The following is a 24,129-nucleotide window of genomic DNA, read 5'->3' as shown; positions in this document are numbered from 1 at the left end:
CACCATTTCTCTAAGCTCAAGTTACTAAACAGGAAAAGGAGATCTCAAGGGCTAGGGAAAGCTGTGGCCCTCCAGACATTGCTAGACTCCATCTCCCATCAGCTGCAGACAGTCAGCATGGCCAATGGCCAATGGCCAGAAATGATGGGAGTGGAGTCCAACATCATCTGGGCTAGAGAATCACAGGTTCCCCATTTTTGTCTCTCTCCATCTGAGATAGTTATATAGCAGTGGTTCACATACGTTAAAGGTATGGCTCATTACCATAATAACCTTTTGGATTATCAAATTAGAATAAAAATGTAGCCATGGGAGCAAAATCTGAGGAATCAAATTGCCCTAGTCACTTGTGCCTTATTTCAGGGAATGGTTCCTTATTTCCTATTAACATTTAGCAACTGTTTCTTGAAATAAAGAACTGGTGGCAAGCCTAGAACAAGCAACATCTGGAATACTGCCACATGTGTTAACGCCTAAATGTAGCACTATAAAGAAAGGATGTAGAAAGTTTTGAACAGCTGTCACGTTAAAAAAAAGAAGATTTATATTGGTGGAAAAGTGACAATGTAATATAGGGGAACAACCACCACCACCACAAACTCTATAGAGCCAAACTGCTGATTTTGAAAAACCGTGTCTCTCTCTCTCTCTCTCTCTCTCTCTCTCTCTCTCTCTCTCTCTCTCTCTGAGAGATGGGGGAACATGTGTTTCCCCACATGTTGTTGGCCTACAACTCCATCCTCCCTGGCCTTTGGCCATGCTGGTGTGGGCTGAAGGGGATCCAATATCATCGGAACATCTCTGTTTTAGGCCTTAGTTCCCACATCAGGCTGCAATTAGCTCACATAACTGCATGCTCCAAATAATCATTATTATCATCCCTGTACATTAAAAAGAAACAATAGTAGATGTGCCGCTGCTTCTGAGGGATCTGAAATAAAACCACCACGATCCGAACAGGACTTTAGAGGTTTGGTGCAGCTATGTAGTTGTGGAGCACTTTCCTTACCAGGAAATACTATGTTTTGTTTTGTTTTGTTTTTATATTGTACTTTTGTGCTTCACATAAAGGGCAATATACAAATTTAATAAATAAAAAAACAAAATATTGTGGGGTATGTTTTAGAAAAAATATGTGAAGCGGGTGAGGGGGGAGGAAGAGGTGTGCACAGAAATAATTCAGGGTGAAAGATTCCTGCATGGCAGGGGGTCGGACTAGATGCCCCGCACGGTCCCTTCCAACTCAGCAATTTTATGTTGCTTTTATTCTTGTGAACCTTTAATATCAGAAGGGTGAGGCCTAGGCTAGAGCCCCCTATGTGCATTCCATCAATGGAGCCCACCTGAAGTCTCAAGAGGTACGGCCCAGATCCATGTCTACTATCTTGGAGAGCATTAGGCCTCTGAAAAAGGCTATTAATTGCAATGAAATTTCAGCTGGGAGCAGTATGCATGAAGGAAAAAGCAGATCTCCGTCTATTGATAGTTTGTTTGGAATGATTTGAAACCTTTTGATCTTGGAGAAAATTGCTTCCTAAATCAGGAACATAGCAAGCAACCCTAGATTAAACCACTGTTTTGAGAGAGAGTTCACATTTTTGTGGTATATGGAGGATAAAACAAACTTTCAGGGGGGAGAAACAATCCACCAAGACTTTTATTTTGGTCAATTTATGGAGCAATTCATTCTAAGTGTAGGTGGGTGGGAATTACTCTGCTATTGTGTGCTTATTTCCGAAGAGCCAAAAGGATTTGCCTTCTACACATACCGGTACATTTGCAAATCCCAAGAATTGTGCCATACAAGAAACCCACTTTTCTCCAGTTGCTCAGCGCTCCATTCTGATTTTTCTCTATTCTTTTGTTTCATCTAAACTTATTTTAGATCAACTAACTTATATAACTAAATCTTGTATAAGGCAATAATTTTTTTAAATGATATACCTACTCTTGTTCCACCTACCCTGAGTGGTTAACGCCTAAAATTTCTACCTTGCTCCGGGTCTGTGTGGGTGACTGTAGGCCACGGGTGTCAAACACAAGGCCCGGGGGCCAAATCCGGCCTGCCAGACCTCGTCATGTGGCCCGCCGAGCGCCCCAGCCAGCGGGACCCAGCAGCGGGACCTTGCTGCTGAAGCGCCGCGCCGACAAAGTGCCGACAAACAGCTGGGGCCTGGGGGGGGGTAGAAAGGCTGCCGGAGCAGCGCTGCGTGGAGCGCCCCGAGCCACAGGAGGAGGAGGAGGAGGCAGCTTGCCAGGTCAGCGCCCAGCAGCGCCGCACGGAGAGTCCCGAGCCTCTGCGACGCAGCAGTGCTCTGTAGCACTTTGAATCCTCCTCCTCCTGCCACGGCTCGGCGCCTGGAAACGGCTGCTGCTGCAGCAGCACAGACAAAGCACCCAGCAGCGCCGCGTGGAGGAGGAGGATTCAAAGTGCTACAGAGCACTGCTGCGTCCCAGAGGCTCGGGACTCTCCGTATGGCGCTGCCGGGCACCGACCCGGCAAGCTGCCGCCTCCTCCTCCTCTTGCCTCACCTCCTCCTCCTCCTGCCACGGCTCAGCCTCATGAACGTGAGCTCAGCAGCGGCTCAGCCTCATGAACGTGCAACTCTGAGGCTTTACGCACGTCTCCTAAAACGGACACCCGCTGCCTCACGCTGCACGGGAAATGCTTTTTGCCCCTGGGCCCCTTCACACTCTTTTCTGGCGCTGAATCAAGGCGGCAACCCCCCCCCTTCCCTTTCTTTCTTCCTCTCTCTCGTTCTTATTCTTTCTTTCCCTCTCCTTCCTTCCTTCTTTATCTCTGTCTTCTCTCCCTCTTTCTTTTTCTTTCCTTCTTTATTCCCTTCCTTATTTCCTACTCTTCTTTCTCTCCCCTCTTTCCTTCCTCTCTCCCTCCTGCTCCCTCTTTTCTTCCTTCCTTCTTCCTTCCTTCCTTCCTTCCTTCCTTCCTTCCTTCCTATCCTTCCCATCTTTCTTCCTCTCCCTCATTCTTATTTTTTCTTTCCCTCTCTACTTCCTTCCTTCTTTCTCCCTTTCCGTCTTCTCTCCCTCTTTCTTTTTCTTTCCTTCTTTATTGCCTTCCTTATTTCCTACTCTTCTTTCTCTCCCCTCTTTCCTTCCTTCCTCTCTCCCTCCCATTCCCTCTTTTCTTCCTTCCTCCCTCCCTCCTCCCTCCTCCCCCTCCCCTCCCCTCCCTCTCCCTCTCCTCAGAAACATAGGATGCTGCTTTATACTTCTGGCCCTTAAACCCTGGAACCAGGAGAGCAGCTCCAGTGAGTCAACCTCAGCCAGTCCCTTTGGTGAAGGGTGGTGGCTCACTGGCAGAACATCTGTCCTGCATGCAGAAGGACCCCAGCATCTCCAGGTACCAGCAGCTCTGCAAAGCTCCTGCATGAAACCCTAGCGAGCCTCCACCACCCAGTGCAGTTACCAAAAATCATTTTTCAATAAATTGTACAATAATTGTACATTTGAATATCTACTTGCCATTATTCTGACTATGTTTCTGCTTTCAGAGCTAGTTATTACTTACATTATTACCAAAAAAACCCAGTAATAATTGAATGCAGTGACAATAATTTATGATAATAAAGAGTGGACACATAGTCCTACAGATATAACCGGCCCTTTGAGGGTGACCAAACTGCTGATGCGCCCCCCCCCCCCCCGATGAATTTGAGTTTGACACCCCTGCTGTAGGCTATCAAGCAAACAAAAAGAGGGAGAGGGGTGCACTCTGAATATGTTCAGAGGCACTCTCCCGTCACCAGGGGTGCCAACTTCAATAAATTGGGGGTCAAGTAAGCCCCGCCCCATATAATCGACCACATGACACGCACACACTATTTGAATGGCAATAATATTTTGTTGGGGAGTTGGCTGGGAGTTGGCTCCTATGCTTTAAGTGATCTGTGTGTTTTTAGGCTGAGGCACACAGACACCTCGCATTGAAATCCGGTTCTGGTTCGAATGAAGTCTCGCTCCTCCTCACCTGGAAGAGAGCGAGGCGCCCCCGTCCGTCTGCCTGATGCGAGATCCCACCCCTTGCCCGCCGCTTGCCCGGCCGCCTTGCCCGCCCAGCCCACGTGGACGCGGCCCTTGCCAGGCTCGGTAGCTGCGACGGCGGTGGCATCTGGTTCTCATCAGAGGCCTCGGGCGGGTTGAGTTTCCGCGGTTTCTGGGCGCTGGCGGTGCCAGGCAGCGGCAACCTTGCAGGCAGGCAGGCAGGCCGGCCGGCCACGGCCCCGCTTCCCTTCCCCTCCCTTAGATCCCAGCCTGGGACGGGACGGGGACGAGTCCTTCCCCATTTCTTCTGAGCCGGGACACTAACTCAGCCCCCGCCCTCGAGCCTGTGCGCTTTGCAGCTCATCCGGAGCAAGCGAATACTAGACGGAAGGACCCGGCAGAGGAGGAGGAGGTACAAGACCGGACCGAGCCTGGGATATAATTCGAGAGAGAAGTGGGGGGGGCAATGGTTCTAGAGCCCGTGCTTCCATCCTGCCCGTCCCCCTCCCGCATTACCTACGCTGGACCCACGCCCCTATCTCCCCTCTCCCTCCTTGACCCATCCCACCGCCCAGTTCTCTCCATCATCCTCCCGCCACCCAAGGGGGCGTCCATCATCTCTCATTTCCTGGCTCCCGTTGCCATGACAACGTGCCTTGGCTGGTACAGTGGCGGCGGCAGCAACAGTGGCAGCCAAAACAAGGGTGCGGAGAGAGATCTGGGGTCTGTAGCGGGGAAAGGGCACGGGGAGCCTGGAGAGGGGGTCTGGTGGCGAGAAGATGGCTAGGACTGGGAGAGCTGTTCTTATGTGTGTCATTGGGGGGCAAGCTCATTTCCAGACGTGCAACTGGTGTTTCCCCCGCCCTCCGCACACTGCTTTTTTTAGGCAGGGGTGGGGGGAGCACAGAAGCATTAGTCCGGTTTGTCCACTAGGAGGCGCCTTACACACAGCAACGTTGCCTAGGGCCGGGAAGGGGTGTAATTGGGAATTTATAAACCAGGGGGCAGCCCCTTTGCCCTCCACCCAGCAGATTTTCGCTTCTTTTCACGAGGTTCCACCCCCCAATAAATAAATAAATAAATATGAAAGGAGGCTCGAGGATTCTAGCAGCAGAGAGACGGAGGATTTATTATCCTAGAATCTTCACTTGCTCACAAAAGAGCCTTCCTCTCTCATGCCGCGTAACTCTTGGCATCTTCTCCAGGGTACATGGCTCAAGGGTGGGGGCGGGGGCGCGCGCGAAACTGTCCCTTGCAAATAGGAGTGCAAAAGCAGAGGAGGGCGAGAAGGAGCTGCGCACGTGCGCTCCTTGCACCGATTGCCTGGGGAGTGTTCGTTTTTGCAGCCAGGCTGCCTCGTGGGCTTCGCAAGCGTTTGCCCCCTTCTCCAGGTTGGGCACTTATTTACAAAAAAACCAAACAAACCCGTGCAGCAGCTCCGCGTGTGCAAGAGCGGGAGCGAGGCGCTTGCCGAACGCCCCTGATTCTCGCACTGGCAGCCGCTCAAGGGTCTGGATGAATGAGTGCCTGGGCGGTACCATTCCAGGGGCCGGGGGTGCACGTGCATGGCGACTCCTTGGCGGGGAGGAGAGAGAGACGGTTCTCCCGCTGCCCTTAGCTGAAAAATAGGGACGGGGGCCTCGCGCAAAGGAAAATCGGGGAAGAGAGGTTTCAAGGACCGGGTAAGGAAGTTGTTGGGGAAGGGGCTCGAGGAGCGCCCCTTTCCCCAAGCCCCTTCCCTTCTCTTCCCCCCCATGCTTTTAATGGTTCTGGCCGCGTTTAAAGGGCTCAGACCGGCTGGGGCGGGAGCAGACGCTGAGCAACAGCGGCGGCTGGAGACGGAGGCGAGGGAAGCAGCAGGCGGGGAGCGAACGGCGGGCAGGTACAGCCTGGATCCGCGCAAACTGCCGAGGGGTTTAGGGGGACCCGGAGGTGAGGAAGGGAGGCATCACCCCACACATGGCCGCCCCACTCACCCCTCCATCGCAGCACCGGGCTGCATCGTTTTCGAGCAACAAGGAACGCCGTGGCTGTTCGCAAAGAAAAGGGTGGTTTGATCCTGCGGGGGGGGTGGTGGAGTGGGATTCCCCCTCCCTTCACTTGGGTCTTTGCTAGACAGGGCGGGGGAGCCCCTGCCTGGTTCTGTGCCAGCAGCAGACGCCCCATCTGTTGCCCCCACCCCTCTTTTGTGGTTGCGCTTCTTGCATTGCCCCCCCCCCCGCCGGGTCTTTTAAACCTGCGGTTCGGGGAGGTTCCTCGCCTTTCCCTCTGGTTTGCGAAAGGGGCTTCATAGCAAGTGGGCGGCCGTCACAGGAAGGAAGCGGGGCCGGGAGAAGGGGGGAGGCGAAAAGAACAGGTAAGGGAATATGGGCGAGAATGCAAAGTCAGAGAAGGCTGGCCGTTTTGAGATGGCACCAGCTGAGTGTGTGTTTGTGTGTGGAAGAGATCAACTCTTTCCTTCTTCCCCGCCACACAATGATTTGATTCCTTACCCTGGAGGAGCCCGATCCGGAGTGGAGGAGCCTGGCTAACGCCCATCACACTCCAGCTGGGGTTGACTTGCGTGTGTGTGTGTGTGTGTGTGTGTGTGTGTGTGTATGGGGGGTGGCGGCGTTCGCTTAGTAGGTAACATAGACATCACCTCGCTGGCCCCGATCTGGCGATTGTACGCGGTTTGCCGGTGGACTTGTTTGTATCTGGTTCTTTGCTTTTGTTAAAACGAAAATCACCCCCCCCCCCTTCTCGTCATTCCTGGAACCAAAAATATAATAATAGTCATTTGTACTGGAGGAATTTCCAACCATGTTATCTTAGTGGGGCTGGTGAGGATGCGGATTCTGCTGGAGGGGCCAGAATTCCTCCTGCTATACCTTTATGATGGCTGTTTGGAGTTCAAGGGAGTAGGCTTTAAGGTTTTGCGAGGAGGGGTCTCCAAGCTCTGGGAATTGGGTCAACTTGATTGATGGTGGTGTGTTCTGGAATGGAAGAGAGGAAGGAGCTGTAGGCTCGCATGTACCTTTAATTCAATGCATTGCTTTTTTAAAAAAAGGCAAAGGGGAAAAAACATTTCCTTATTTTGTTAATCCCCACAAAAGATCCGTGAGTGAAATCCAATTGTTCCCATTTTGCAGAGTGGGAAAACTGAGATTAAGCTCACCCCTAGAGGACCTTATGGCTGTGATGTTGTTTTGAACCCTGGTCTCCAAGGCCCAGTGTTGTATTTGATGGACAACTCTGAAATGTGTGTGTAACAGGTTGGTCTCTCTCTCTCTATTGGCAGGAAGATTGGTTGATCCCAGACTGTTCCTCCTACTTCCCTCCCTGGTTGCGGGCGTAATAATGTATTGGGTCTTAGATTGGTTATGGTTGCTGTTCCACCCGGTGCTTCTTCCAGGCCTCTTTCTGGGAGGGGTCTGCTTATAATTCATGCCTGTTAAGGAGGGAGAAGTACACAAAAATGCATTGGGGAGGGAGAGAAGCTTGGTATGTGGGAAGGGAGATTTCTCTCTCCTTACTTTGAGGTGGATGATTGAGAGGCTGAGCATTTGGGTTGGGGGAGAAGAGGAGGAGGAGGAGGAATGAAATAGCTTGTTGGAGGAGCTATATCAATGAAGAGAGAACCCAGCGGTCTGTGGTTTGTTTGGGTCGCAGAAGGTTGCATTGAATGAAAAGGGGTGTTTGTGTATGCACACTGGAGAGACAGGCTGAGAGGCTGGTGTGTACTGATGTTGTGAGGTGGTCTGCTGTGGGGCCACCATAGTGGGTGGGGCTGATTCAGTGCCTTGGTGTGGTGGGAAGGGACAAGGTGGCAGTCGGAAGCCACTGGAATGTGTATATCCACAGCAGGAGAGAGTGTGTAAAGATGTGATTGTATATTTATTGCGGGCTTGAGTATAGGGTTTGCATGTTTGTTCCACTTCAGCTGAAGAATGGGGGGCAAGGTTGCTGGATGACCCTTAATTGGGGGGGATCCCTTCCCACCACACTTAATAGAAACCACAAACACATAGTTTCTCCATGACCACATACAGCTCCATACACATCCCTATTTTTAAGTACCGGTATGCTCAGTGGTGGCAGTCTAAGTAGATGACACTGGGCTAGGCGTACTGATGATCTAATTGGCCTCCCTCACTCTGTAAGCTTGCAGGCCTCACTCTGGGGGCGCTTGGAGGCTTTGTGTATGTGAGTGCATGTACTACAGTTCTGTGATCTGTGGACAAGAAGTCCAAAATAGCATGGGAAGTTGGGTAGGAATATTGGGAGGTGTTACTGTGTGATAGGTGTAGATTCGAAGCTATGTGTCTGCATTATATTGAGCTACTCTGGTCTCTAGATTAGACTCTATGATAAATTCTGCAAGTCTCTATCAACAAAGAGTCTTGTAGTTCCTTTAAGACTAACAAATTTGTCTTAAAAGTGTTGGTTTTTCAGGTGCCACAAGATAATGGTTTTGGCTGCAGAAGACTAGCGCTGCTATCCCTGTGGGGAAGTACCATCACAGGGTATTAGGCTCAAAACAAGGCTATAACATTAAAGTGTAGAGTAGCTCTTTATTTCTCTCCATTTTAAAAACATTATTTTCTTAGGAGAAACTGATCTGTGTTTATACCACACCTTAGAATAGTGCTTGGTAGGGCCTCTGGGAAGCAGGTAAAATTGTTTCATCAGCCAGCCTTTGCCCACGGCTACCAGTTTGCCCATTCCTGCTTCAATGCATACGTTAGCCACCAGTTCATACTTGCAGCCAGTGGTAAAAGGATAGATTTGCCTTGCTTGCTAATAGCTGGAGCCATTGAATTTGTAAGTGTGGGGATAGTATGTGTTCACCTGAAGTGTGAAAGCTGTGATCTTCTATATGAAGGGCAGAAAGTGACCACAAATGTTTTCAGAGAGCTGTTTTGGGGATGGCATATCGACAAGTTGGGGAGATGAATTTAAAAAACCCAGAAAAGCATGGGAGCTTTCTGAAACCTGGATGGTGTGCAACATGCAGCTGAAGGCCTGTAGGCACAAGGGATCTAGTTCACACACAAAACCACAGTGCTTGGTTTATTGTTACTTGGCCTCTTTAAGCTGAATGTGCGATGCCAGTCTGGTGGAAATCATTGCGTTTGAAGTGATGGGGAAATGTGGTTTATGGCCTACAGTTGGGGGTGGAAGGAAGACTGTCTGGCCTACAGAAAGTCCCATGTTCAGTCCTTAGCATCTCCAGGCAGGACTAGGAAAGACTGCCAAACCCTGAAGAGTCGCTGCCATTCAGTGAAAACAAGACAGGGCTGGTTGAAGGTTGAGCTCTATAAGGTTGATCTCTATTTTCCTAGCTCATTCAGACATACAGAGTATTGCCTTGATTATAGAATCATAGAAGAGTTGGAAGGGACCCAAGGGTCATCTAGTCCAACCCCATGTAATGCAGGAATCTCAGCCAAAGCATCCATGACAGATGACCATCCAACCTCTTCTTAAAAACCTCCAAGGAAGGGGAGCTCACAGCTTCCTCAGGGAGATTGTTCCACTGTCAAACAGCTCTTACTGTCAGAAAGTTTTTCCCGTATGTCTAGTCGGAATCTCCTTTCCTGCAACTTGAGGCCATGATTTCAAGTCCTCCCTTCCAGAGCAGGAGAAAACAAGCTTGTTCCCTCCTCCATGTGACAGCCCTTCAGATATTTGAAGGTGGCTATTATATCTCCTCTCTGTCTGCTCTTTTCCAGGCTAAACATATCCAGCTCCTTCAACCGTTCCTCATAAGGCTTGGCTTTTAGACCCTTGATCATCCTAGTTGCCCTCTGCACATGTTCCAGTATGCGCAGATGGCTCCTTGATGATGGAGCCATCATCCTTGATGATGGAGCCATCAGGCTTGACAGGCATATGTCAAGAATGCTTTGATGGTGTTTCCTGCTTGGCAGGGGGTTGGACTGGATGGCCCTTGTGGTCACTTCCAACTCTATGATTCTATGATTCTATGATCTATGAACCAGCCCATAAGGCCCCATTTGAATATGAGGTGAACTGGCAAGAACTTTCCATTGAAGCCTTGCACATGCCTATAAGTCCGTTTATTTGGGGCCCCGAGCCACTGCACGTCTTCTGTGAACATGCTAGGGATCTGTAGCTGAGGCAGGTTTGGCAGTGGCATGCAGTGGCTGAGGGCCCTATGTAAATGAGACTCCCATCAACATGCAGCGCAGCATGGGCAAGTTCTTTTTGCCTGCCCACATCATTTTTCAGTGGGGCCCTACAGTATTTGTTTGGAGGTGGCGCTGTGATGATGTACATAGCAAGGATCAGGGGTGGTGGACTTGTCAAGTTCCAGCAGGTGCCGTTGAGAGCCAGTGTCCCAATCCAGGGAGGTATAAGACACCTATGCAAAAAAAACTCGCCAAGGGGAGCTGGGATAATGGTGCTAAGCTCTCAAGCCCTAAGAATCAGTCCAGGTTCAAAGTATCATTGGAAGGCAAGGTCAAGGTATAGTCCACGGTCCATACCAAAAGGAATACTGTACAAGTCAAGCAAGGCTGGGCACCTGGGCACAGGTTCATGGAGGTTCCAGCAATTGGAAGGTTCAAATGGGAGACCTGATATATTCTGGCCTCCTAGACCACACCCTAACCACAACTGCTGGTGATGAACATAAGATGATACTGCAGGATCAGGCCAATGGCCTGTCTAGTCCAGCACTCTGTTATCAGAATGGCCACTCAGATGCTGGTCGGAAGGCTGCAAGCGGAACCCATACAAGAGTGTTCTCTCTTCCTGTGGCTTCCAGCCACTGGGATTCAGAAGCTTCACTGCTTCTCACCTGAAAAGCTTTCTTCTCGAGCCCCACAGTCTGTGGACACGTGCTGTGCTATCAGTCTTCAGCCTGAACCTTTTGGTGCTGGCGTTCTGGAGCCCTGAGGAGCTTTTTATTCAATGGTCCTCCCCTTGGAGGATCCCTCAGGGCTAGATCCAGATCTGTGGTGTGTTGGATTTGTCCTCTGAGGACTGTGTGTCTGGTACCACGCCACGGCTAGGCATAATGAAATCCTTTTCAGCCTGAGGGCCAAATTCCCTCCTGTGCAGCCTTCCTGGGGCCACATGCCAATGGTGGGCGGAAACAGAAGTGAAAGCGAAGGTGTAAGGCGTGACCTTTGTACAGCAGCCATGCAAAAGCCAGAGGTTTCCCCACATACACAAACTCCATGTCTCCATACACCCTGGCAAGCGAGAGGCATCGCCTCAGTTCAAAGACACATTCTCATTAGGCAAAGTGCTTGACAATGGTGTAGAGCAGGCCAGGCATTGTGTGGCCCAGAGGAGGCTTAGAGTGCCACATTTGGCCCCTGGGCCTGAGTCTGCAGCTCCTGCTGTAGATATTGGGATATTTGTGTGGAGAGAATCCTTGGGAACGAGAAGGGGAGCCATCTCTGGTTAGTGCCATCTTTGTTCATTTTGTGTGACAGGTGGCATTGCTGCCTTCAGCTTTTCTTCATTGTTGCAGGTGTGTCTGTGTGTGTGTGTCTGCTTGTGCATGTGATGCAAGATGCTGTGCTTGCTTCTCAATTCTGTGGGTGCTGTTTCATGCTGTGCATGGCGGGTGCTAATGAGAAGCTGCAAGGGTGTTGGAAGGAAGAAAACGAGTTCCTTGGCGGCTGTGACTCTTTACTTGGGGCGGCGGCGGGTGGGGAAGTGTGGATCTCTAGCCAGATCTCTAGCCAAGAGGTGCTGTTACGCGTTTGCAGCCCCTTTGGGGAGGGGCACCAGGGAGATTTTCAGATTGGCATTAGTAATTGTAAACCTAATTCCAAGAGACTCCTTTTCTTAGCAACCCTCCAAGTAAGTGGTGCGCGACCTGGCTTCCCAATCCTTCCTGCATGCCTCCTGGGAGGAGAGTTCCACTCAACGATGGGGGGATCTTTGCCCCTCCAGATGTTGCTGGACTGTAGCTCCCATCCACCAGCAGGAGGATGGGAGTGGCATAGCACAGCGAGATCTGGAGGACCACACAAGTTCCTCATTCCTGATGTGCTGGATGGCAGCCGATTATACACACACATAAACATGTCATTTTTGCTCTGCTGGTGGAGGCTTTGCCTTTTTGCTGCACATTGTTGGACTGGTGCTTAACCACCATTTCCTCTTCTCTTTCCTCCCCCCACTTGCAGGCTGAATGAGCTGCCTGTGTCTGGCCCTGCCTGACCCCAGGCAACTCCCTGGTGATCATGTGGCGGCTGCTGCTTACGGCCTCCACTACAGCTGTGATCCTCCTTTCCTCGCCGCCACCTGTCCTAGGCGTGCTGTCCCCACGCGCCGCCTTCACGGTCTCGGACCTGTCCCTCACACACCTGGCTGTCCACCATGACACGGGCGAGGTCTACCTTGGGGCCATCAACCGCATCCTCAAGCTCTCGGCCAACCTGACCCAGCTGCGGGCTCACACCACGGGCCCGGTGCCCGACGACCCCCGCTGCTACCCTCCGCCCGGCGTGCGACTCTGCGCTCATCGCCTGGCCCCCGCCGACAACGTCAACAAGCTGCTGCTGATCGACTACGCTGGCAGCCGCTTGGTGGCCTGTGGCAGCGTCTGGCAAGGGGTGTGTCAGCTCTTGCGATTGGATGATTTGGCCAAGCTGGGGGAACCGCACCAGCGCAAGGAGCATTATCTTTCTGGCGGGCGCGAGCCAGACGCCATGGTTGGTGTGATTGTGGAGCAGCCAAGGGAGCCCAGCCAGTTTTTTGTGGGCACATCCATTGGGGGGCGCTCAGAGTATTTCCCCACTCTCTCCAGCCGCCGCCTGACCCCCGATGCCAGCAGTCCTGAGATGTTCAGTCTCGTCTATCAGGATGAGTTTGTCTCCTCCCAGATCAAAGTACCCTCGGACACTCTCTCGCTCTACCCGGCCTTCGATATCTACTACGTTTCTGCATTTGTCTCCGGTGGCTTTGTGTATTTCCTCACCCTGCAGCTGGACACGGCTCAGACCCCGCTGGAGCCGGCAGGAGGCCCAGGTGGTCCAGGCGTGACTGGCGGGGAGCGGTTCTTCTCCTCCAAGATCGTGCGCTTGTGTTCCAATGACACAGAGTTCTACTCTTACGTGGAGTTCCCGCTGGGTTGCTCCAAGGATGGCGTGGAGTACCGCCTTGTGCAGGCTGCACAGCTGGCCAAGGCAGGCCGCGAGCTGGCCCGGTCGCTAGGCATTGCGGAAGGGCAGGATGTGCTCTACGCCGCCTTTTCCCAAGGCCAGAAGAACCGCGCTGCCCCGCCCCGCGAGAGCCTCCTCTGCCTCTTCACGCTGGATGAGGTCAACCAGCGCATCCGGGAGCGCATCCAGTCTTGCTACCGAGGGGAAGGCCGGCTCTCCCTCCCTTGGCTTCTCAACAAAGAGCTGCCCTGCATCAACACGGTACGATGCGTGATTTGGGCTTTTCACCCACCTGCCCCCCCCGTTCCTACTTGCTAGTTTCTGTCCGTTCCCCGAGGATAGGACACCCCCTCCCCAAAATGTTGGTGCTTGACAGATGTTTAGGTCCTTTCTGTCATTCTCTCAACCTCCTTGGTCCCATTTTGCCCCAGAACTTACATGTAACAACCCATTAAGTCTTGTTTTGGGTCTTGTGAATAAAACCTGTTACATTTCCTCTGAAAATTGAGGCACAAACACACTGTAGGATGGGGATGAGGAGCCTGTGGCCCCCTGGTGTCATTGAACTACAATTGCCATCATCTCTGACCGCTGGCTGGGGCTGATGGAGCCCAACATCCTCTGGATGGCCACAGATTCGCCATCTCGGCTCTAGAATATAGGAGTTGCTGGGGAATAGAGTGCCATTTTGTACCCAACTCTAGCTCTGTCGTGAAAGGGCACCCAATCCCATCTGATGTTGACTCTCGCCTCCTTGCCTCCCTGTCTCCAGCCCATGCAGATCAATGGGAACTTCTGTGGGCTGGTGCTGAACCAGCCCCTAGGGGGGCTGCAGGTCATTGAAGGGCTCCCACTGCTGGAGGAGAAGACGGAGGGAATGGCCAGCGTTGCTGCCTACACCTACCGTGGCCACTCGGTTGTCTTCATTGGAACGCGTGCGGGCAACCTCAAGAAGGTGAGATGCTCTCCGTCAGTGTATGGGAAAGGGGTGGGGAGGGAGAATATGGGAGGGCAGAAGTGGTTGTAGACAACTCTGATTCAGGCAGCTTCCTATGAGACATCATGGTCTTAATCTGAGCTGGGTCTGTGTAAATGAATTAAAATTCCTCAGAAGCCTCCCCTAATCGGGACCATCCTCTCTGGCACAGCTACTGTATTTCCAACTATAGAAGAGTTTTCTGTTACTAGCGGGGTTATGCTATCATTTTACCTTCACCAGGAAAAAGAAAAATGCACCCTCCAACACTGATTATGTGGTCAGGTCTTCTCCTTCTTTTTTCCAGAACAGAAGGGCACATCTTGTGTAATCTCATCCAGAACTCCTAAGTATCACTGTTAGAATTTTAAACAAAAGTCAGTGGCAGGCTGTAGAATGCGAATGATGCATTTGCTGAGACTATATTTTTCTGCACCTTGTGGCCACATATCTTGAGTATCTCTGTTTTGACTATGTTCTGAGTGCCCTATTCTCATCCCTGCAATCTCCCTAGCTGGGCTTCACACACCTGGGCTGGCAAGAGTGGAAGCAGCTTCCAGGAAATCTTAGGCACCCGCGTGCATTTCTTATTTTTAATTAATTTCACACTTCTGGTATCACATCCTCCACTTGCTGTGCTGAGAGTTGGGCAAGAAAGTGCCAAGAGAATAAAATTAGTTTATGCTAGGAGCTGCATGCTCAGGAATTGGGCCGTGCCCCATGGGGCACCAGGCAACCGTCCCACACCTCTCACAATTACACTTTGAGGTGGGGAGGGGGTTGCAATGCGGAAACATATCTGGCAACAGTGGTGGTCGCTGGACAGACTTCTATTTCATTGGATTTCTTACTCTCCTCCTCTCCATGTCTCAGGGCAGGATACAACAATATAAAAATACAATATTAACCAGTCAAAACAATTTCCAATCGGAAGAACCGGGTGGGTCTTTCTATTTCAAGTGTCAAAGGCCCAGGTAAATTGCTGGTTACTGTCTCCCCCCAAAAATAAACCAACAACCCATAAGCCTTAACATTCTAGATCTAGGGAAATATGCTAGAGGGGCACCTGAGGAGGCATGCAATGCCCTTTCTCTTTATGGAAAACCTCTTCTCTCAACCCAACCTCCCAAGCATTGCCTGCTGTGCAGTGGGGGTGGGAGAGAAGCTGTTGTTACTGGCAGCCCCCACCCTTTGCCATTAGTTGCCACTTTGCAGAGGCTTGTGCCCAACAGACCTGGCGCATTAAATATTAACCGGGCGGCTCATGAGCTGGCGCACCCCTCCTCCATCTAGCTGGGGGGGGAGGGTGTTTCCAAGTCTGAGAGCAGCAGAGCCAGACGGAGATTGTAATTGTGCACTGTAAAAGAGCTGGAGGGGTCAGGGGAGGAGTGTCCAGGCATTGGGGTCGCAGAGGTTGAAGCTCAGGTAATGTTGCCTGGTGGGGCATGTCCGCCCGGGTTAATCCTCCCCTCCTTTTCTGCATTTCCCACCCTGATTTGGTTGCCTTTTGCAGCAAGTGTGTGCGTGGTTGTTGGGAAGGAGATGTTGCTGGCAGACCTAAAGCTATAAATTATCCTCAGTTAGGTTCAGGGTTCCCTTTGTCACCAGGATGTGGCCCCATAATTTACTTAGGATAACATCTTCCATCTCTGGAGCATGTGAAGCCACAATGTGTTTCTTAGCATTTACAGGATGCTTTCTCATCATCATCTGTCTGCATCTGCCCTCCTCTCTTTTTATTTTATGTTATTATTTTCTCCCTCCCTCCCTAAACAGTGCCTTGGTTGTATGTTGGCTTTCGTTTCAATCTCGCTTTCTTGCTGTGCCTCAGTCCTCACTGGACAATTGGGCTCCTAGCTTCTCGCTCTTTGGGTTACCTACCGTTTTAAATTGGCCCAGGGTGGGCCTTTTCGAGGTGCGATGTGGGTGTTTCAGCCTCCTGACTACTCTGATTCTGGAGGAAAACCAGCCCCAGCTTCCCAATTCAGTTTTCTCTTTGTCCCGTGCTCTCTTCCACCCCCCCCCGCCAGCTGTGGGGTCAGTTTTGAAGTGGAAGGGTCCTTGGGAGTGTACGGGGCGTCTGGTCTTTGGGGCTGGTGGCCTGGAATTGAGTTACAGCTTGTTGTGGTGGGGGAAGAGGGAGAAGAGAAATGCTGTTTAAACTCTTGAACTCCTGGCAGGGGGCATGAAGGGAGGTCACGACCCCCTTCTGTCCCTCATGCAAACGGTGGCGATTCAATTAGGATGGCAGGAGGCAGGGAGGTAGCCCCTCCGTCTCCCTTTCCATTCCCAGATCCCCCTCTGCCGCCTCCAATACACTAATTGCCTTGTTGCTGTGCAGCCTGGAGCCTCACCCAGGGGTGACCTGCCTGTTCCCCCAGTCCAGTCTGAAAAGGACCATTATCCCCTTCCTTGGGGAAGGGAAGAGGACTCCTATCTGAATCTCCAGCTCTACAACTGCACTGACCCCCAGGGGCCTGGTTGGTTTGTGGGGGAGGCTCAATGGGGCTTTGTTGGCCAGGATGAAAGCTCCTTTGAGCAATCTCTTGGGGGCAAGTGTGTGTGTGTGTGTGTGTGTGTGTGTGTGTGAGAGAGAGAGAGAGAGAGAGAGAGAGAGAGAGAGAGAGAGAGAATCTTCCCCATTGTAGGTACTTTTTTCCAGAAAGCATCCTTCTGTTCTGCCCCAGGGCTCCCCCTTCAGCCCATGAGGTTACCACGTCACTCCAGGGCAGGGGGTAGGCAATGTGGTGCCCCTTTGGTGGTTGTGGACTCCATCTCCCATCAGCTCCTGCCAGAATAGCCACTAGTGAGAGATGATGGGAGTTGTAGTCAAGCAACATCTGGAGGCTTCCTCTGCTCTAGAAGATAGTTCCACTCAAGTTTCCCACCACCTGTCCTAGGGACAACTTGTCTCTTTCCCAGACCACAGGCAGTGGGCACTTCTAATGGAGTTGTGGTTGTGTAGTGTAGTGTGGTAGGGACCCAGGTGGCGCTGTGGGTTAAACCACAGAGTCTAGGGCTTGCTGATCAGAAGATCGGCGGTTCGAATCCCTGCAACGGGGTGAGCTCCCGTTGCTCGGTCCCAGCTCCTGCCCACCTAGCAGTTCGAAAGCACGTCAAAGTGCAAGTAGATAAATAGGGACCGCTCCGGCGGGAAGGTAAACGGCGTTTCCGTGCGCTGCTCTGGTTCGCCAGAAGCAGCTTTGTCATGCTGGCCACATGACCCGGAAGCTGTCTGCGGATAAACGCCGGCTCCCTCGGCCTATAGAGCGAGATGAGCGCCGCAACCCCAGAGTCGGACACGACTGGACCTGATGGTCAGGGGCCCCTTTACCTTTACCTTTTAGTGTAGTGTGGTGGCAAATTTGGGGCATTATGAACCTGTGAGGGGGTGGATGAGGGGATTCTCTTCCTTCTGTTGCCTCTCCACTGCCCACTCTTCTCTCCCCTCCCAAACTTGCCAGATGCCTATTGAGGTGATTTTGTAGAGTTTGCATAGGTTCCAAGGACTGTAGTCAGTGCCAGATTTGCGTATAAGCTAAACAAGCTATAGCTTAGGGCCCCACTCTCTTGGGCCCCCCAAAAAATTTTTAAAGAAAAGAAACACTTGGGTGTACATTTCCAAAATATAAGATAAAAAAACAAATAAAATAAGACCTACATACAGCAACAGTGTTTTGTGTTGTGTAGGCTCCTATATAAAGGGCCCCACTACCTTCAGTAGCTTAAGGCCTCATCAGACCTAAATTCGGCCCTGACTGTAGTCTTCCCTTTTTTACTTCATACTTTTTAGAGGAGAGCTCCGAATAAAGACAACCTATGTTTCCTTCCCTTCTGTTTCTGTGTCTGTTTTTGGAAACATAGATGCCTATGGCCCAGTTGTCCTTATTTACTGCAAAATTATGTGGTATTTTATACCTGTTCTTGGCAATTCATTGGTGTGTGTGTTTTTTTAACATTGCAAACAAGCAGCGGAGTCTCTCAAGTTTCACCCCCAACCCCAGGTCTCTAGGAGCTGTGTTTACACTTCTCTGTGTTTATACATGTGTGCACAGAGGGACACACACAGAGCTGCCGAACCTCTTCCATCCCTCTCCCATTACTATCTCTCCAGATTATAAATGTTGCTGGATGCGATTAAGGCTGCAATCCTTTGGGGATATTGTGGGTCTGACTTCTGAGTAAACGTCATTAGGGTTGCTCTGTACATTCTCCTCATTATAGAATAGCAGCAAACAGATCTATTTCATGATTGAACTTTTATTGAGTTTTAGAAGGAGGAAATGGTTCTGCTCAGTTTATTCACACACCGCTTTGGAAGCCAGCGCAGGCCCAGGCTATTTATCGAGGTTATTTTTAGACTGCTTTTCAGATTCCTGTCAGATTCCCGAAGTAGGGATACAATAAAATATGTTAACAATTCAAAATAACATTACAAGGAGGGAGGGAGAGAGAGAAATGAAGCAGCCCTGTGTGGGATTTACTGGTCGGGAAGGGCCACTACCCAAGCCTGGAACATCTTTCAAGACCCAGCTAGGTAGCAAAACAATAATGGTGGGGGTGGGGTGGGGTGGGGAAGCAGTTGGAGTCAACTTCTACCCCCAGAGTTCTTCAGCCATGGGTCCCCCCAGGTGGTGTTGGGCTAAAACTTACAACATCCCTGGCCAGCTTAGCCAACAGTCAGGATGACGAAGGTTGTATCCCATCAACATCTGGGGGCCCAAGGCTGAAGAGCAGTGCTCTGCCCCATTCCTCCAACCTCTTCTCTTTCCGCTGGACCTTCTTGATGCTGCCTTTGAATTCTAGCAACACTTCACAGGAAACCCAAGTCATAGGTGAATCAATTATATTTAATGTTTTGCACAGTGTTTCAAAGTTATCGTTTTAAGATCAATTTGGAAACCATTAATAGTTGGGCTGACTTGACCATGGAACTGCTGGGCAGTTAAGTGGCTCAAGCCATAAAAGGCCACATCCCATTATCAATGCCAGAAGTGTTCTGAAACTCTACAGGAAGAAGCATGCATCCTGATGGTTGTAGGACCAATTCTGGCTATTGCAGAATAACCAAATGTTTTTTCTTTAAAAGAGGGGGATATTTTGCCTGTACTGTATGTACAGTACAGGGGTGGAGAAGCTGTGGCCTGCCAGATATTGTTGGACTCCCGACTCCCCAGTGGTCTGGGATGGTGGGAGATGTCTTCTGACAAAATATGGAGGGCCACAGTTTCGCCAGCCTGTCCCAAAAGTTCAGAATGCTATTTTAAAAAGTCACACCGCTAAATACTATATGTACTGCAAAGTAACATGTCTTTCCTTTTACCCTTTCAAAAATCCAAATGTCAAATAGTTGAATAACTGTCAAAATTATTGACTCTTGGTTTTTTTTAGTAAAGTGAATTTTAAGAAAACATAGTGGAAACTCTTTGGGACCACTGCGGGGTTGAAGAGAGGGACAACATGCTTTGTTTGCAGAGTGACATTAGGCTCTAGGCCACATTCAAGCTCTGGGGCCATTTTGGAAAGTGCCTTGCAAGTTCCATCTGGGCTCTGTGAGAGAGTATTTCCTGGGTAATTTGCCAAATGCATACTGTACAACTTCCCCTGTGATATGCAGCTAGTAGCTGGAAGTGAAATATTTTTGCACAAAGTGGTGCAAACATGTGCTAATGGGGGGTTCTGCGCACACTGGCTAATACAGAATATTAAAGGGGTCTGTGCCTTGGTCAGAGGAAGCTTGTGAGGAAGGGGTTATTGGATTTCTGAAAATTGTTAGGTGTTATGACTCACTTCCAGAAATTGTGTTAAGTTCTGCTGTGTGACTTTTGAAAATATTAGTAATTCAGATTTTTAATAGACTTTATTATTTGAAGAATCAAAATAAAACCAAGTACTGTAGTCTCTATTTTAGCTTGCAAAAGCAACAATGTCTCTTGGAAAAACAGCCTAAGACAAAGAAACGGGAACATTAATCACAAACTCCCTTTTGCATGGAAGAAATTTTGATTAACTTCTGCAATTCTCCTCTTGTGTCCAAATCTTATGCCTATTTTTAATTTGCAAAGCCAAGCAGAATGACAAAATTGCAAAGAGCAAGATTTCATAGAGCAAAATTACTGGTTCACCAGCAGCTCAGCAGTGGCTGATCCTCCGCCCCATCGGAAGCCCTAACAGCTAGCTCTGGTCGGGGCAGCAGGTGGGGGCTGTTTTTTTTATTATTATAATAAAAAAAATGTAATTTTTTTTGCTGCATCAGTTCCAGCTGGCCCATCAGAGGATGCATGGGGGTTTGGATCCGGCAGATCCAAAACCACTGGCACCCTGCTCCATTTTTTGGTTTTCTGCTACTATGGATGGGGAACTGCTGTTGATGGATAGGCCTCCATAGCGGCAGAGGCCTACAGATTACAGTGGTTGGTTGCTTTCAAAATAAAATAGTTGAATTGCTTCACGCAGCACCTCTCATTCCCCAGTACCAAGTCCTATTGCCATTGCTGCTACCACCATCCGCCCACATTGCTTCTGTGGGCAAACAGCAGTCACTAGTACGTCTCAGGGGGCTAGATTTGGCCTTACATCCTTTACACTGACCCTCTTCAGCATGATTGGCATGCCTGTTGAAGATTCAAATATACGTGCTTATATATATATATATATATATATATATATATATATATATATATGCGCATGCGCTGCAATATCGTCTTGAAGGTATCCAGCAGTGGATGCACCTTTGGATCTCTTTGCCCCTCCCAAATTGCAAACTTAAACGTACACACACACACACCTTTAAATAGGCAGCGCTGTTAATCTTTGGAGACTCCCAAATGTATAATTCGGTGTGGGGTCTTGTGCATAGCACAGAGTGTTAGATTACTGAGAATTTCAGCAGCTATGTAATCCAGACCCTTCAAAAAACATTCTTGTGGTGCCTGATTGCTTTTTCAGTACAAAATTTCTCATAAACTTTATACTTCAGGGCATGTAGCCAACTAGGCACGTTGCATCTAGCTATCTACGGTATCTATCTGTCCATTCATTCCCTCCAGTTTTTGCCATTCCAAGCAACTTGCAAGCTAGGTGCTTTACTGAGTCCAAGGTTGCCTGCCGCATGTTGCTAGTGGATTTCCTTTAGCATTAGTGAGGCACACTTTGTGCAGGTATACTACACTGGAAGGGGTGTTACAAAGATGAAAGCAAATACCATTTTCATTTGACAAATTGGGAACTGTGGATTAGGGTCACAATTAGCTCTGGGTTGTTTTTTTAAAAACTTTTTTTTGAGTGATGAAGGGTGTGCACACATGTAGTTTTCCCTTCCAGTGTGTGTGTGTGTGTGTGTGTGTGTGTGTGTGTGTGTGTGTGTGTACACAGACTGAATCTTTGCTGTGATTTTTAATGCATGCAGCCTTCATAACTTTCACCGGAAAATGAATGTCTGTGGTATACGTGCACCAGCAGCAGCATACCAGTATAGGGCACCCGAAATATGCAGCCGTCTTGGAGATGGTGGTTTATCCAGCCAGTGTATGACTGAAATTTTAACCCAGATGCAGTGCTCCTTTCAGCAGGCTTCATAGTTCGGAACAAACATTTGACCACCAGGTTTAGGAGATAAACCTGCAAAAGGCTTTTGTCTTCCGGGTTGGGGGGGGGGGCTTCTGAATGTCCTGTACCATAATATTCCGCTGCTAATTCCTTCAATTTCACAGTTCACAGTTCCTCCAAGGTAACAATATCCCACTTCTGACACCATATACAAAACATTTTCTTATCAGCTCTGTAGCTCTCAGTGGCACAATATACTCCACTATATTTTTCTGTTGTCTTTGTCCGTGGAGTTTTCTTGGCAGGGATACTGGAGTGGCTTGCCAGTTCCTTCTCCAGGTGGATCACGTTTAGTCAAAACTCTCCACTATGACCTGTCCACCTTGGTATGGTATAGCTCATAGCTTCTCTGAGTTATTCAAGCCCCTTCGCCACGACAAGGCATTGATCCATGAAGGGGATCGACTAAACGTTCGACTAAACGACTAAACAACAACAATATTTTTCTGTTGCCCTTATAACTTATAAAAACCCGAGGTTGAGAGCATGACTTGCTACAGTGCCGCCCAGCGAATCAGAAGAGTGCCGAGCTGCAATCCTAACCCAGCTTCAGGCTTCACACCTTTTTGTTTGCCAACAAAGTCCAGTTTTTCCAAACCCCCTTAAGTACTGGATTGTGACCCGAGGAAGTTTGTGGTGGTGGTGGTGAGAAGAGAAGAATATTTAGACTTGGCATATAAAGAAAGCTGCTCATGCGCTTGCACTCCTTAGGTGTGTGTGGACAACCCCAACGAAGCCCATCTCTACGAGTCTGTGCCTGTGATGCCTGGGGAGCCGCTGCTGCGCGACATGGTCCTGAGTCCGGACCAGCGCCACCTCTACTTGCTCAGCCAGAGACAGGTCAGCCTCAGGGAGAGGGGGGGCGAGGGATGGAGTGGCTTCTGTGGCACTACAGCTGAGAGGACAGACCTGAGGGCCGCATTCTCTTGTGGGCAAACTTCCAGGGGCCACGTGACAGTGGTGGACAGGGCCGGAGGCAAAAGTGGGTGCGGTCAGGGGGAAAGTGGGTGGGGCAACAGTTTTGCTTTCATACTACATTTCAAATCACAGGCAAGGAAGAGGCATTGTCAGTGTTCAATAATAGGGCAGAAGCCCTCAAGGAAGGCATGGAGGGGGGTGAGGGGGGGGAGAGAGAGCTGCAGAGCTGCATTTGGGCCCTAGTCCTGAATTTCTCCACCCCAATCTAACTGGTACTGGGTTTTTTAAAAATTTGAGCCAGGCCTTAAGCTGGAACATGAGGCAATGAGTGCAAGAAGGCTTGTGAATAATTATTTTCCATCAGAGTCATTTCTGAGCAGTTACAGCCACCAGCCACCAACACTTCTGGGGTTAGAGAAATAGGTCTTCCCACCTATAAAAGGCACACATCCCAGACATCTTTCTTAGCACTCGGTGCTAAGAGCGGGGCAATTTGACTCTGCATATATTTCACTGTGTTTAAAACATGCCTATTAAGAGGAACTAGTTGGTATTTTATCCTTCTAAGAGGGGGAGGCAAAATCTCTAGTGCATTATTAGGGACAATAGGTGGAAATGGGGTGTTTGGGGGTGGGGATGGTTCTTGGCAAAACTTTTCCCTGGAGAGACAAGATCCCTAAAACTGCAAAGAGGCAAAACCTGCTTTTTTGTGGAGGAGGGAGCCGTGAAATTTGACATTTTGAATGGAATCTCAGTGCTGCCTGTGAAAGGGGATCAGATGCTGAGGTTAAGAGTATGATTTCTGCGGAAGAGGCTTGTAGGAGTTGTGGCACATTGTGGGGTTAGGGCCACTGGGAGGATGGGAGGATGGGTGCTGTCCAGAGCTGCCAGGGTATTGTGCAGTTTAACAGCAGGCAGAAATTCAACAGGTGCCTTCCCCAGTAACAGAAACCTGCACCTGCTGGATTTTGACTTTGTTGTGAACCTGCTCAAGGCACAGAAGCTTTGCTGGGGGCAGCGGTGGAGAGGAATAGCAACCCTGAAACCTGGTGATTCTGAAGAGGAGAAGGAAGGCCTTGTCTAATGATTTAGCCCTTCCCCTCAGGTGGTTCGGCTCCCCGTGGAAAACTGTGAACAGTACTCATCTTGTGCTGAGTGCCTGGGCTCCAGAGACCCACACTGCGGCTGGTGTGTCCTGCACAACAGGTGAGAGAATTTCCTAACATGCTCCAGAAGATGCATTGTACAGGCTGGCAGGTGAAGAATCCGTGATCCAACACTAGCACCCCCTTCCCTCAAAAATGCTGCTTTATCTCCCCCCCCTCCCATGTTGGGGGGATCAAGTAGGGAGGTGGCAGCCCAGTGTGAGATCCCCTCTCTCCTCCCTCCCGCTGTGGCCTCCCTCCCTCCCTCCTCCCCCTTATCTAGGCTCTGCAGGAGCTTTAATCCTATTAAATCTGCCAGCACTGAGCTGACTAGGAAGAAGAGTTAGAG

General features: G+C 50.0%; 1 protein-coding gene across 5 annotated transcripts in view; it reads left to right on the top strand.

Annotated features, from left to right (window-relative positions):
* Window positions 1-4,284: 4,284 nt before the first annotated feature.
* The window catches only part of PLXNA3 (plexin A3), a 74,472-nt gene continuing 54,627 nt past the window's right edge, over window positions 4,285-24,129 (top strand). For 2 of the 5 annotated variants that reach the window (XM_035140304.2, XM_035140301.2), the window contains exons 1-5: window positions 4,285-4,417; window positions 12,156-13,394; window positions 13,906-14,088; window positions 22,429-22,557; window positions 23,741-23,841. In XM_035140304.2, coding sequence (XP_034996195.2) covers window positions 12,213-13,394; window positions 13,906-14,088; window positions 22,429-22,557; window positions 23,741-23,841 — 1,595 coding nt within the window. In that variant the 5' untranslated portion in view covers window positions 4,285-4,417; window positions 12,156-12,212. Of the gene's footprint in view, window positions 4,418-5,654; window positions 5,688-5,822; window positions 5,938-12,155; window positions 13,395-13,905; window positions 14,089-22,428; window positions 22,558-23,740; window positions 23,842-24,129 lie in introns of those variants that run through there. The other 3 variants (XM_035140303.2, XM_035140302.2, XM_060268870.1) reach the window with 3 other exon arrangements.

This window comes from Zootoca vivipara, chromosome 16 (genome assembly GCF_963506605.1).
Source record: "Zootoca vivipara chromosome 16, rZooViv1.1, whole genome shotgun sequence".
NCBI lineage: Eukaryota > Metazoa > Chordata > Lepidosauria > Squamata > Lacertidae > Zootoca > Zootoca vivipara.
The sequence above is the reverse complement of the archived record's forward strand: the minus strand, read 5'-3'. Positions and strand labels throughout refer to the sequence as shown.